Genomic DNA, 13,717 nt, shown 5'->3' with positions numbered 1-13,717 from the left:
CACAGATGAAAGCTCTGCATACCCTGACCTGATGAATGAGAATCTCCATACACAGATTGGGAGAGCTGGCGTTTCTTTTCTTTCTCAACAGGGTGTGACGAGGATGAGGTGTGCGTTCGCACACACATTTTGGAACAACTAGAGGACAATTATTGCTTTTAATGCCCACCCTTAACGCTTTTTAACTGCCAATGCTTTTACAGTAGCTGCTGCTTCTTAACATGCTTAGAGTATGGATGTGTTAACATTCGCCAATGTGTAGATGTGCATGTGTGTGCATGTTCATTTTGTATAATATCAGTGTGCTGCATTAGCTGCTGCAGCTTAACATGCTTATAGTATGTATGTATGGATGTGTTAACATGTGCCAATGTGTAGATGTGCATGTATACGCATGTTTATTTTGTAGTATATCAGCGTGCTGCTGAGTAGTGCATGTGCTTGTGAGTATGAATGTGTTAACTGTGTGTGTGTGTGTGTGTGTGTGTGTGTGTGTGTGTGTGTGTGTGTGTGTGTGTGTGTGTGTGTGTGTGTGTGTGTGTGTGTGTGTGTGTGTGTGTGTGTGTGTGTGTGTGTGTGTGTGTGTGTGTGTGTGTCAGTGTGGGGCTTCTCTGTGCTGAGTGTGACGCTGGTTAGTGCCTTCTCCCTGACGGGCGTGTTTGTGGTGCCGCTGATGAAGACGCGCTTCATGCACAGGGTGCTGGTCTTCTTCATTGCCCTCTCCATCGGGACCCTCTACTCCACCGCTGTCTTCCAGCTGCTTCCAGAGGTGCACCCGAATTGACCGGCTCGATAACTTAAGTGGTGTGTGTGTGCGCGTGTGTGTGTGTGTGCGCATATTGGGCCAAATGTCAGAGGTGCAGTTAAAAGGCCTTTACCTATGCTTTTTACACCATGTTTCTGCTGCAGTATGTCACGTTTTGGTATGGTTGTCGTTGAATGGTTGTATCACCATGCGATTGAGGGACTCCTATCAAGTTTTATGTATCTTGTGTGTGTGCAAATCAGGCCAAATGTATGTTCAACTCTTGCCACTTCAAGTCTAGTGATTGTTCACACTTGAGTCCTGTGTATCACCCTTTCTCTACCATCTCTCTCCATCTTCCTTTCCCTCTCTCTTTCCCCAGGGTCAAGGCAGTACCATTCTTTGTCTCACTCCCTCTTTGTCAAATTTCCTTTCTTCCTTTTTTTTTGCTCCTCAGGAGTTGGATGTCCCTCGGTGGATTTGTCATTGACATTTCTTCATCTGCATGTGTGATTAACAACCCTTCTGTCTCTCTCTCTATTCCTCCTGGGTAAAAGGGGCCGTCGTCTGATCTATCAATCTCACCAGTACTGATCTTCCTCCTCCTCCTCCTCCTCCTCCCCAGCTAATGGGGTAGCTGAGTTCCAGATGCCTCCTCAAAGCCTCTGTCTCTCGCTCCACTGAATCCAGCCCCACACTGATTTTCTTTTTTTGTGTGTGTGCCAATTGTTTTCCACCCTTTCCTTCAAAGCGCACCTCATGACTCTCTGTTCCCCCATTCACCTCAGTGGGGCACAGTGTATCTCTTGTAATTGTTTCTTCTAAAGATCTCTCTTCCCTATACGACCCGTGGCACAAAAATCCCCTTTTGCTTATTTTTTTCCTGCTCCCGCCAAGTGACTGCTCTTTTGTTGTTTACTTGTTAATTACAGTGGCGCTCCTCTGAAACTTCCAGCTTCCCGTGTAGACTAGGCACTGGGGGGACTGTGTCGCGGTTGTTCAGGGAGGAAGTCGTCAGTGCCCCGAGAACAGGAACTTACACGTGGGAACTGTCAGTGTAGTGTAGCCTCTCAGGGCATCGTCTTACGCACCTGCCTACAGTCACATCCTCATTGTGGTTTACCACTCACTCACATGGTTGAGTGTCATGCGGGGGAGGGGGGGAGGAGATGGCTATCAATGAGCTATTAGTAAGCCACGCTCAGCCAGGCGTACCTAATCACCTGTAGGGAATTTTTGATGGTGAATACAGCAACACTGCTGTGGGTGAGTGGTCATGATGGCTCCCACCCTGACATGGAAGTCTACAATGAGCAAAGTAGATTTTTTTAAAAGCCTTTTCAAAGACATAACTGCTCTGCTGTTGAATGAATTTGGGTGTGAGACTTCTGCTCTCAACTACTGAGATACCACTGTAGAAATTGATCTGATTGCAAGGCAAGTTAGAACTCATCCCAAGTCCTATTATGTCAATCAGTTAAAATTGACTATTGTAGGTCTAGAGATACTGAATCTCTTCATAGTATAGCGACGAGAAACATTTCTTGTGATGGTTCTCAAAGGCTTGTCCATAACCCATCCGATGATTGGTGCTTTCACATAGTTAACTTTTTTTATCAAGTCTGCTGTTGAATGATTGATTGTTGACCATTGTTTTTACCATGGTGGGATTATCATTACCTTCTCAGGGTGGCTGTTTCATCATTGATTAGAGGCAGGAAAATCATTTTCCTTCACCACTTCATTGATGAGAGACCGACCCAGGACCCGGTATTTTGATGAATGGGGATCATTCTGAAATGTCTGTGTACTAGTATATACTATAGGTGCCAGACCTGTGGTTTCACTTCATCCTAATGACCCATCAGTCTTTTTTTCCCATACCGAATGACGAAATGGGTTTTTGTTCTAGCTACACAGCCTTTCCTCTAATCTCTTCTCTTTTTTTGTCATCAAGGCGGTACTTTTTCTTTTTTTTAATTTTATATAAAGGTGTCTCTTCCTTGCAGGTCTTCTTTTTTTGGGTTTGGCCTTTTTTTTTCAATGTACGCTTTGTTCTGAGTGGGAGATGTGTGTAGAAGTTTCTGTTCCTGTGGGTGAGGGATGTGGGAGTATTTCTGTGGTCTCTGGATGCCATATCCACTGGTGCCTCAATGGGAGCTCACTCACATTTCTCATCTTTTCACATTTGTCTTTGGTTGAGATTGAGTGACACTCATCAATCAGGGCTTGTGTGTTTTGTTTCAATCAGTCAATCACTGGTTTGATTTGATAATCATCACTGTCTCTCTCCCTCATCACCAAAAGAAAAGTGGAATGTGAATGAAGTCCTGAAATTATTTTCAAAGCATGTCTTTCATTGTAATCAAAGGGTGATTTGACATCATTGTTTTTTTAATTGTCTCACACAGAGACAATTTTTCCTATTTCTTTTTCATCAATTTTTTTAAAGAAAATATCAATACATCATCTCTTCCTAATTTTTTCCTCGTTTCTTTTCTCTCTCTCTCTCTCTCTCTCTCTCTCTCTCTCTCTCTCTCTCTCTCTCTCTCTCTCTCTCTCTCTCTCTCTCTCTCTCTCTCTCTCTCTGGGTGGTGCTGGCACCAGTGTGGGGTTATGGCTTCCTGTGCGTGACTCTCATCTCGCTGTGTTCGCTGGTGGGGGCCAGCGTGGTGCCCTTTATGAGGAAAACCTTTTACAAGCGCCTGCTGCTCTACTTCATAGCCCTGGCCATTGGCACGCTCTACTCCAACGCCCTCTTCCAGCTCATCCCAGAGGTAGCATGGGGTGGGTGGGGATGTGAATAAGGGAACAGCAGGCCGGTTGAGGGGGGTTGTTGGGGTGGACAGTGTTGCCAGATTGGGCGGTTACTCACCCAATTGGGCTGCTTGGGATTGAGCACCTTTTGGACGGGATTTGATCACACATCTGGCAACACTGGGGGTGGGGTGGGTTCCCTCAGAGCCTCAGCGACTCTCTTGAAAAACCTGCCGAGAGAGGGGGGAAAAAAATATTCCCTCACTCGCGCTCTCTCTCTCTCTCAAAAAAAAATCCTCTGCGAAATCTGTCTGAAATTCTATTTTTCTTTTCACCCACTCTCCACAATCAGAGTTTGCTTTCAATCGAACATGAAAATCAAAGAGGTGGTGATTTTCAGAGATCTGGTGAAATTGGCCCATGGAGGATTGTGCTGTAAATAGCTGGTATCTAGGGAAGCACTGAGGCACCGGCCCTTCTGTCTGTTAACATGGGAGGGAGGTGCATGTGACTACACTCTTTCTGAGCCCTTTCTAACATGTAAATATAAATGAAGTAAACACAAACATCCAGTATTACAGGGATGTGTTTCCAGACAGCTTCATTGTTAATTATGTTAGCAACTTACTTGGTTGCAACGCAGTTTCCCATTGGAAACCTAGTAAGTTGCTTACTGGTTAGCAACTATGCTTCTGAGAAACGGGCTCCAGGATTCCCGTTTCTCAAAATCATGGTGGCCAACCACTTAGCAACTTACTAGGTCTGAATGCAGTGTTCCATTGACAACCTACAAAGTTGCTGACATGGTTGGCATCGACGCTTCCAAGAAATGCACCCCTGCTCAGAATTCCCTTTAACACACATTTATTGTTTAACCTGCCTCTGGTACCTGAGGTAACCTTAACACACACTTATGGTATCAAACTACAGAATCTGTACCAGTTAGAGATTGACTGTATCTGTTACTTAGTTAGAGATTCATAGTTGATTGTTTGCCATACAGTAGATGTGAAGCTGCGTGACTGTTATGAAATGCCTTTCCCACCTGTGACCTCCTCCATGTTCTGTATTGATTTTGCAGGCCTTTGGATTTGACCCCTTGGTGGATTATTACGTGTCCAAATCGGCTGTTGTCTTTGGAGGCTTTTACCTCTTTTTCTTCACCGAGAAGATTTTGAAGATGATCCTGAAGCCAAAGAGCGGGGTGAGCATCAACTGACATGCCACTTTTATATTATTTATTGATTTTATTATAAACTTAACATCATATAACATGCTCAACTATTTTGAAGCAAAAGGAACTGGGTGATCATTCCAAAAGCAATATACACTAGAAAAGAAAGGAAACAGAGGCTAGTAGTGCCGTCCAATCTTTTTAAAATGTATTTTGTTATCAGTGATGCTTGAAGTTGACGCAGTGTCCTAGGCTCAGAATGGATGGATGCAGGGTGCGATTTGTAGGGGGGGATGGGGGGGATTGTCCCCCCTTCTGGTCTTGATATCGCCACTTTTTCTACATGATTTTATCACAGTTCAATGTAATTCCATTGATGTTGCTTAGAATCTGAAACATATCCCCCCTTCTGGTTTTCCAACAAATCGCACCCTGGATGTATGTATGTAGTGAGATGGTGTATTCATCTTTGGATATGTGCCCGGGGTGTCAGCTTTGTTCCAGCATGATGAGTTCCACACTGTGTCATTTATGGCACACTGGTGAAAAAGGGAGATGAGAAACGCATGCTAGCGTTAAGTCTTCACACGCAATTTCTCCCCTGGGGATAGGCAGGGCTAGTTGGGCCTGTTTGTCAGGGCGGAGGGCGAGGCCATCCCCTGACAGAATCAGCAAGACTGCGTCGTCTGCATGTCCGTGTTTAAGATGCTCAACGGTAGCACACATTCCTTTTGTGTTTGTGTGTACGAAGCTTTGGGCTTGGCTTTTGTGCGTCACGGCGTAGTATTGTTTGCCTGATGCCCGAGTTGTTTTCTCAGTGGCGTGTACCTGGGTGTCACCTGTAGGTGTGTGTGTGTGTGTGTGTGTGTGTGTGTGTGTGTGTGTGTGTGTGTGTGTGTGTGTGTGTGTGTGTGTGTGTGTGTGTGTGTGTGTGTGTGTGTGTGTGTGTGTGCACACATGTGCTGCAGTTCACGTGTGCATGTGGCAGTACTGCAGGGTTAAAGGGCGCACACAAGGGAAGGGTCACCACGTGTGTGTCTGTGTGCATGTGTGTTTTTGAAGTTATTATGTGAAACTACAGAGGGAGCATGTTCTCAGTCTCAATCTTCTCAGTCTCAGCCAAGTATTGTTTCTGGGAAATAAGAAATAGAATAAAGTTAGACATAGCAATGCAAGTCATATTGGATTCTTTCCACATGGCTATTTTGAACCATGACTCATATTTTCCACACTTTCCATCCATTTTTATTTCATCCATGACGAATTGTCTTTTTTTCCTATCTGGCCATACAGTTGACACAGATTATTAAGTATACGGCTGGCTTTAAATATCTGAAGCAAGATTTTTCTCCTTCTTCAGTATGCCATGTCTTAAATTGTGTAATATCTCAACTGTCTATTTTTAATTATTTTATTTTTTATAGTCATCCTGTAAAGAAGCCTTCCCCCTGTAAATAATCCTCCCCCCTCTGCTTTAAATTTATTGCTCCATTTTTTTTTGATAATTATTTTCCCCGTTCTCTCTTCCTCTATTCTCTGTATTTCTCTCTGTCTGCTTCTCTCTCTGTCCCCCCCCACCCTCTCAGGGCCACGGCCATGACCACAGTGGGCATGGGCACAGCCACTACCCGGTGGAGCGCTACACGTCTAACGGGGACATGGAGGACGGCCTGACGGAGAAGCTGCAGCAGAACGGCGAGGCGGGCGGTAGCCTGTCTCTCTCCCGTGTGGACGGCGAGCTCAAGGGGATCGGTGAGGACGACAAGATGCTCGGCACGCGTCCCGCGCTGCAGGTGAGTGAGGAGTCTGGGACAGGTCTCATTCATACATTCATTCATCTTGGTCAAAAGAACTTGCTTAGACAAGCAGGCTTCTGGCTGTAGGGATGCATTTCTAGAAAGTGTACGGCCAATGGAAAATTGCATTATAATGTAGTTAGCAACTATGGTTTCTTGAAATACACTCCAGACTTCTGGCTGTCGGAAACCAGACTTCTGGCGGTCGGAGTTTGAAGACATTTAGTCTTCATCACAGATACTGTTTTCAGGCCGACCAGAATGGTGCGGGTGCCCACTCCCGCACCAGTTGCGTTTTGAACTAAAATGCTTACCTGCGAACCACCCGCGTTCATATTTGGCTCTGAACTTTTCCGTATGAGACCATTTAGTTACCTGGATGAACTTGCTGTCATACACATATTTTTCGATTCCTGCCACGAACCAACTTTCCAGTTCCCGGAAGTTCAAGCTTGGGGCCTGAACACACCAGCCAGTTGTATTGTGATGTGATACATCTTATCTGATGTATTGATGTCAAAAATTAGAGCAAAAAGTTTGGGTTGCTTGAGGTTTTTTTTTTTAAAAACTCAAAACGTGACGACAAGGTAGAGGTCAGCGAGTTCATCGGGGTCACGCGTGGTAAAATAAGCAACGCTACGTCCAGACACTGCAGGCGTGGCGAGGGCGCCAGTCAGACCTGGCACTCAGCAGATGGCGTCCTGGCACCATGCCCAGGAAGGTGCAGACGGGATTTGATGTATGAATGAATAAATAAATAGGCTAATGAATATAGCGAAACCCCTGTTTGACCCCAATCAAACATGGAGATGCTCCCCTGCTTTTCCCTCAGCAGGAGATGAGGGTGGTGATCTCTTTTGTTTGTGGTATTCTTTCCCCTTTCAGTTTTGTATAATTGGACATAAGATTGGACAACGAGCACGTACACACATTTCCCTAGGTACTCTTTAGCTACCTGTATGACATACTTAGTATCTAAAGTGTTTGGATTTGTGTTGGTTAGAGATTGACTGGTTGTATTTGTGACTTAGTAACAGAGCTTCACGAGCTGACTGTCACGTAGCCTGCTAGCTTACCTCGGTATTGTGCTGGTGTTTCTAAGTATGTCAAAGATTATAGTTGGACTCTGATGGTGATGACACCAAACTAATACTTGAAGTTGAGTGCAGCGAAGGGGAAGTAGAGTTTCCCCGCCGAGACTCAAACAGGACTTTCTGGGGTACCAAATTGGGACTCTGGCCGCTACAGCAAAGAGCCAGGCTTCTTGTCATGACCATTCAGAACACGCCCACAACCCTCAATGATGATCACAGCATCTCTTTGAGGAACATTTAGAAATGGTCTAGATCCTTGTCGCGCTAGTGTAGAACAGAGCGGATATTGTTTAGGAGAGGAAGGAGTATTTTAATACTAGGAGGTCCGAGCCACTCCTGTATGTAGTATAAAGATATTTTTATTAGTTAAGACCAACACTTTAAAATTGATAACACATTCATCCAAATGGCCTTCTTCAGGGCAAGGCTGTAGCTGCAGTGCTTGGCATAAATGACTATATGAGTAATGGAGTAATAATTCAGTAAATACAAAAGATATTTCCAAAAAATGTATAATGGTTAAAGGTATATTGTTTACCTTTATTGAAATATTGTTTAAAAATGTTCCTTTTCAAACGGGGTGTACCAACTTCTGGTGAGCACTATAATGCCTCTTTTTCACTGCCGGTTTTCTGGTAGGCCGACAGCTCGACACAGCGCGACTCGGCCGACACTTTTTGCTTTACGATTGAGGTGTGGCGCGCCTATTCGAAAAGCAAAAAGTGGTGGCCGAATCACACTATGTGGAGCTGTAGGCCTACCAGAAAAGCGGCAGTGGAAAAGAGGTATTCGTAGTGCAGGTCTGAGAGCTGTTGAGGGGATGATGCAGGCCAAGCAGTTTGGGAGTTGTGGGCTTACCATCAGAGGAGCTTAGGGTGGTGATCTCTCCCCCACCCCCGTCATGCTTATCCCGCCAGCATCTGCTGCTACTACTAGTTCACCACCACACACTTGAAACAGTTTTGCTAGCAACCAAGGGTGTACTGCTGAATTGCACGGCACATAATTTAGTTAAGTTTATTCAGTTTATTTTTTCTATGTTGTAAATTAAAATTAAAAGATGTGACATGTTTTTAATAAATCTAATACAGTTTCTCTCATTAAAATGAAGGGGGAAAACACAGTTTGAGAGTTCAGGATGTTCTTTGGTGATTTCATGCCTTTTCAAAAAGTTATATATAGTATTCATTCTAGTTTTTCAAATGGAATAGAAATGGGGTCTATATAATGGTGCCTACTGAGAGATTTGACCCCTAACCCTTGACCTTATTTTACCCCTATCTATAGTAAAGGTCATACCAGAGTACATCATTAAATTACATCTACTTTTTTAAATTGGGTTATAACTTATGAGACGTACCTAGGTTTGACCTTTGACTCCTTGACGATGACCTGTGTCTTTTACTTTAACCCATTGATGCCTGATGTTGCGTTGCGCAACATTGGCCCTGGCGCCTGGAGCTGCGTTACGCAACATTCAGGCTCATGAGATTTGAGACAACTTTATTAAAAATCTCTGTTTGTTTGAGATGAATGAACAAATTCTAATGAAAGATGGGGGTCTTAGCGTTTAAATGCAACTTAGGGCATATTTTTATGTGCTTCAGAAGCTGAGATATTTAGGTTTTTATAGGCTGAGGGCAGCTTTTCTTAAAAAGGGTTCAGGCATTCAGCACCCCTTTTTACAGGTGCCGTAGGCGTCAATGGGTTAAAGGACACCCAGGGTTTGTACCCTATATGAATGTTTTTGAGATGGTTGGTAAGAAGTGCCTACCTAATGGCTTAGAGAAAGATTTGACCCTTATAAACTCTTTGACCTTACTATACCTCCCCTTGTGTCTCCTGTCTCTGCCCTGAAGGACGCCCAGAGCACAGGAGGAGGTGGTGGTGGGGGCGGTGGCGCGGGACACGGGCGTGGGGGCTGCTACTGGCTGAAGGGCACGGCCTACTCGGACATCGGCACGCTGGCCTGGATGATCACGCTGAGCGACGGCCTGCACAACTTCATCGACGGCCTGGCCATCGGCGCCTCCTTTTCCTCCTCCATCTTCCAGGGCATCAGCACCTCCGTGGCCATCCTCTGTGAGGAGTTCCCCCATGAGCTCGGTAAGATCAATACATCATTTTTAAAAAGATATATATTTTTTTCCCCTGTGGGCTTTTTGGTCTTTCGGCAAAAAAGGGAGTAGGGGAGGGAGACAGCTGGACAACCAAGAAAAAATTACATGCCACACTGGTAAATGTCAAAATAGTGTAAAAGCAGAGAATCGTATATGAGAGTGAGATGAAGCAGGCGGGTTATTTTCCGGTATCGACTTTACGTCGGATGAGCGCCCCTTTAGGAGACCTTCGATTAGGAGACCTTTGGAGTCTTGAGGTAGAGAATAAATGGAGTCCCCTTAGCGCTGTAGATGGCGGTAGCGCACGTCTTGTGCAAACACCACGAAAAGAGAAGAAGGAGGGACAACGCCCCCTTAGTAGACAAAATTTTGAGCACACGCTTTTGCATTGAGTGGGCGTGTTTCGATTCCTCTTATTATATATCCAACCTCTTTGGTAAAAGTTCTTGTTCAAAAGTACTAGTTATTAGGTACATTTTTTCTTAAATTAAGATTGACTAGATGTGTTTTTTTTAAACTTAAAGAACCAAAAAAAAGGATTTTATTTTTTTTGGTTTTTGCAGTGATTACTCGAACCTGGGTCCACCTAACTCTGTGGTGCCTTGGCCAACATTATAACCAATCAAATGACTGCTGTTTGTTAGCCCTAGCTCTTAGCCATTCTGCTAACTCCGCCGTCGCGCAGCCGTGCTGTTGTTCAGCCAAGCCTGCCCCCAAATGGGTGGGGAAAGACTTGCGTTGTGATTGGACAGGGTTGCTGACATTTTGTGTCTCAGGATGGGTGATCATGCACAGAGCAGGTGGTTATGCTAAAAACATGGTTAAGTGATAAAGCCGGCTTAAGCCAGGCTCAAACTACACGACTCCCGATTGTGTGTCCGATTTTGATGTCGGGGTGCACCGCACACTAGAGGAGAATCGCAACTGTCAATGTTATCCCTGCTTGCAACCACCGAGACAATGCCCGACATTCTATTTTCAGTTGCAAATATCAAAGACAGTTTGATTTCTACGATTTGCGAACGACGACTCTTTGAGCTGCCAAAGTTCTATCTTGGAGCGTATCACACAACGAGGAAATCTTTCCCAACAATCGCTTGCGATGGTCCTGGGAGGTAACGTTCCACCGATTGTCGTAAGAGGGGTTTTCAGCCGAGAATCGGGCCGATAGTCGTGTAGTTTGAGCCCGGCTTTAGTTAACCAACAAGGAGTGGTAAACCTGCTAATGGTATACACCTACAGACATCATTTAGTTAAGAAATTGAGGGGTCCAGGTAGCCTGGTGAACCAGCGCCACCCGCTGGACGGCAAATGTTTTGTCTACAGGTGGGTCTGGCCTCGCATAATGATTGAATGAAGCCAGAATGCCATGAATCTGGCAAACCAATTACAACACAAATATGTGTTTTGAATCAAAGCGGGCAGGGTTTTGAGGGAAGGTTGTTCTCATCAACAATCTTCGAATGTATTGTGAATCGAGGCCAGACTAAATTAGACATCAACATTTAGTCTGGTTTATCAGGCTAGGGTCCAGGCTCTTGTATTAAGATTGTTTACCTCTACCACAAGGTTAAATTAACCTGGTTTACTACTGAACCAACTTCCTAGTATACCCTACAGTAATAGACCAAGTCCCCATCAGAAAACTGTTTGCCACTTGACTGGTTTGTCTAGATGGGAGAGGGTAGACCACAACTATGTGTGTTTGAGAGAGAGGGAAGATGTGTGGCTCAGTGTAACGCACAATGAATGAATGTCTCTCTCTCTCACTCTCTCTCTCTCTCTCTCTCTCTCTCTCTCTCTCTCTCTCTCTCTCTCTCACTCATTCACACTCTCACTCACACACTCACACCATACTATGTGAAGAGATCCCCTCATGAACTAATTATATAGAGGTCACCACGAGAGTGCCTGTGGGCCCCAGTGGCAATACTAAATCCCCTCGTGTGTGTGATGGAGAGATGAGTGATTCAGTATTCAGTGCCCCTAAATCAGGGGTGTCCAACTCATTTTGGTCCGGGGGCCGCATACAACCCATGTGGACCTCAAGTGGGCCGCATTACTAACATCATCGCGAAAAAAAAAAAAACGTAAAGCAGAGGATTAGTGTTCAGTACTATCACGTTTTAAGTGTGTTGAATATGTACAAAGCAATGCAATACTGATAATCCTATGCAAAATTTCCTTGACTTCATTCATTCATTGGCAACCGTCAATTAATTAAATATGGGACAGTTCATTTTGGCAGGGGGTATGGGGGTTTTCCCCCAGAAAATTTTGTATTTCTTATATGTAATTTCCTGCATTTTCACGCATTCTAACATCCCGTTTCCAGTTTGAGCTTAAAAGGAACCAATACAAATACAATACGAATAAGAAGTATTAACATTTTATCTCTATATATGAGGTCTATAATATATGAGCTTTATCAAATGCCTGTTACAGTACAAATTCACTATTTATAATAGAAGTGTGATGTGCACTTTATTACATATATACAGTGTAACAGAGGGACCATTGGGTCCCTCTGGCGGTTCCGGATGGAACCCTCTGGCGGGCCGGATGCGGCCCGCGGGCCGTATGTTTGACACCCTGCCCTAAATGAAACAATGACCACAGAAGGGGAGGCTGTGTGTCTGTTTCAGATTAAAGTGTTGTACCACAGCCACTTGGATGCAATGCTTGTGTGTGGGCTTTTTAAGAAAGTGTTTCACCATGCACCACATGGATTTATTACTTAATCTTAGGTCATGACAGACACAGAGAAGAACAATGGCGACAAGCAAACTCCATTTTGAATCTGCATGCGACATCTGACTTGTACTAAAGTATGGATTGTTTTTCTTGCAGTAAGAATGTCCTCCAAAGTAATTGGAGAGTGAGCAGTACCTTCTCCGGGAGCTCTTGTCCCCTGCTATTTTAGGTTTTGACTCAGGCACGGTAGCCTGTAATAGTCACAGAATAATGAAAGACTTACAGACTCGCAGACTGAGACAGAGACACGGGGGCTGTAAGCAAGCACTGCTAAAAAAGCAGCTCTTATGCATTGATGATTTTGGGCAATCTTTTCTTTAAAAAAATTACAGTACATTTGTATTACAGTTCTCAATTTATTTATTCATAGATAGTTACCATTGATGGATAGTGGAGTAGACAGTTCAACTATAATAATTGTGGATCATATCATTGGGAGCAGAAACAATCAAAACCAAGCTGATTGTTGGGTGATGCTAACCTGACTTGCGCCATCTGGCTGCATTTTGTCAAACTCCATGTAGGGCTGACACAATATTCAATAAGTCAAAATATCGTACAATAAGTTTTTACAAGCATGATAACAATTTGCCACAATAATTTATTGCATGCTTCTTTGTTTTCTTCGTCACTCTCTTTTAGACTGAATATTGATAGGCACATTTCACTCAGCGCAATGATGCTTAAACGTTGGTGTACTTTTAATTTTCAGTCTGTCTCCTTCTCTATCTCTCTATCTACCCCTCTATCTAGCACCCCCTGCTGCGATGCTTTCAAAATTAGAAAGGGTCGGTGTATTTGCATTTCTATCCCATTGTCATTATATTTTTTAAAAATGACAGAGAAGACAATATTATCGTTTAGCGCAATCATTTCTTGGCCAATTTATCGTCCAGCAAAATTTGTTATCGTGACAGGCCTAACTCCATGCACTCCTTCCACTCTCGTGAAAGTCAGATTCATTTCTAAACAAGTGAATGTGTGTAGAGAGTCCGATTAGATGTATGCATGCGCACATGGCAAATTTCTAACCAGAATGCAATGTCACTGTTCAGTGTGCATGAGCACCGTGCTTGTTTGCTCAGATTTCAATATTTCTGCACCATCACAGACAAGATGAATGATGGATCAAATCCATCATCACCTGGAGGAAATGCTTGAGTGTATTTAACTCCAAAGAAGAGACAGGAAGTGAGTGGGAGAGAGAGAGAGAGCGGGGTAGGTTGAGAAATGATCCAGTGGATCCCCATGGCCAAGGCATGTAACCGTGTGTCAAC

At 44.1% G+C, this 13,717-nt stretch overlaps 1 protein-coding gene across 3 annotated transcripts in view; it reads left to right on the top strand.

Annotated features, from left to right (window-relative positions):
* slc39a14 (solute carrier family 39 member 14) overlaps positions 1-13,717 on the top strand; it is a 35,066-nt gene that overhangs the window by 16,538 nt on the left and 4,811 nt on the right. For 2 of the 3 annotated variants that reach the window (XM_063195167.1, XM_063195165.1), the window contains exons 5-8: positions 3,353-3,522; positions 4,584-4,706; positions 6,263-6,469; positions 9,426-9,672. In XM_063195167.1, coding sequence (XP_063051237.1) covers positions 3,353-3,522; positions 4,584-4,706; positions 6,263-6,469; positions 9,426-9,672 — 747 coding nt within the window. Of the gene's footprint in view, positions 1-599; positions 770-3,352; positions 3,523-4,583; positions 4,707-6,262; positions 6,470-9,425; positions 9,673-13,717 lie in introns of all 3 variants that reach the window. The other variant, XM_063195166.1, reaches the window with a different exon arrangement.

This window comes from Engraulis encrasicolus, chromosome 3, assembly GCF_034702125.1.
Source record: "Engraulis encrasicolus isolate BLACKSEA-1 chromosome 3, IST_EnEncr_1.0, whole genome shotgun sequence".
Lineage (NCBI taxonomy): Eukaryota > Metazoa > Chordata > Actinopteri > Clupeiformes > Engraulidae > Engraulis > Engraulis encrasicolus.
Note: the sequence above shows the minus strand (reverse complement) of the source record. Positions and strands in the feature narration are given on the sequence as shown.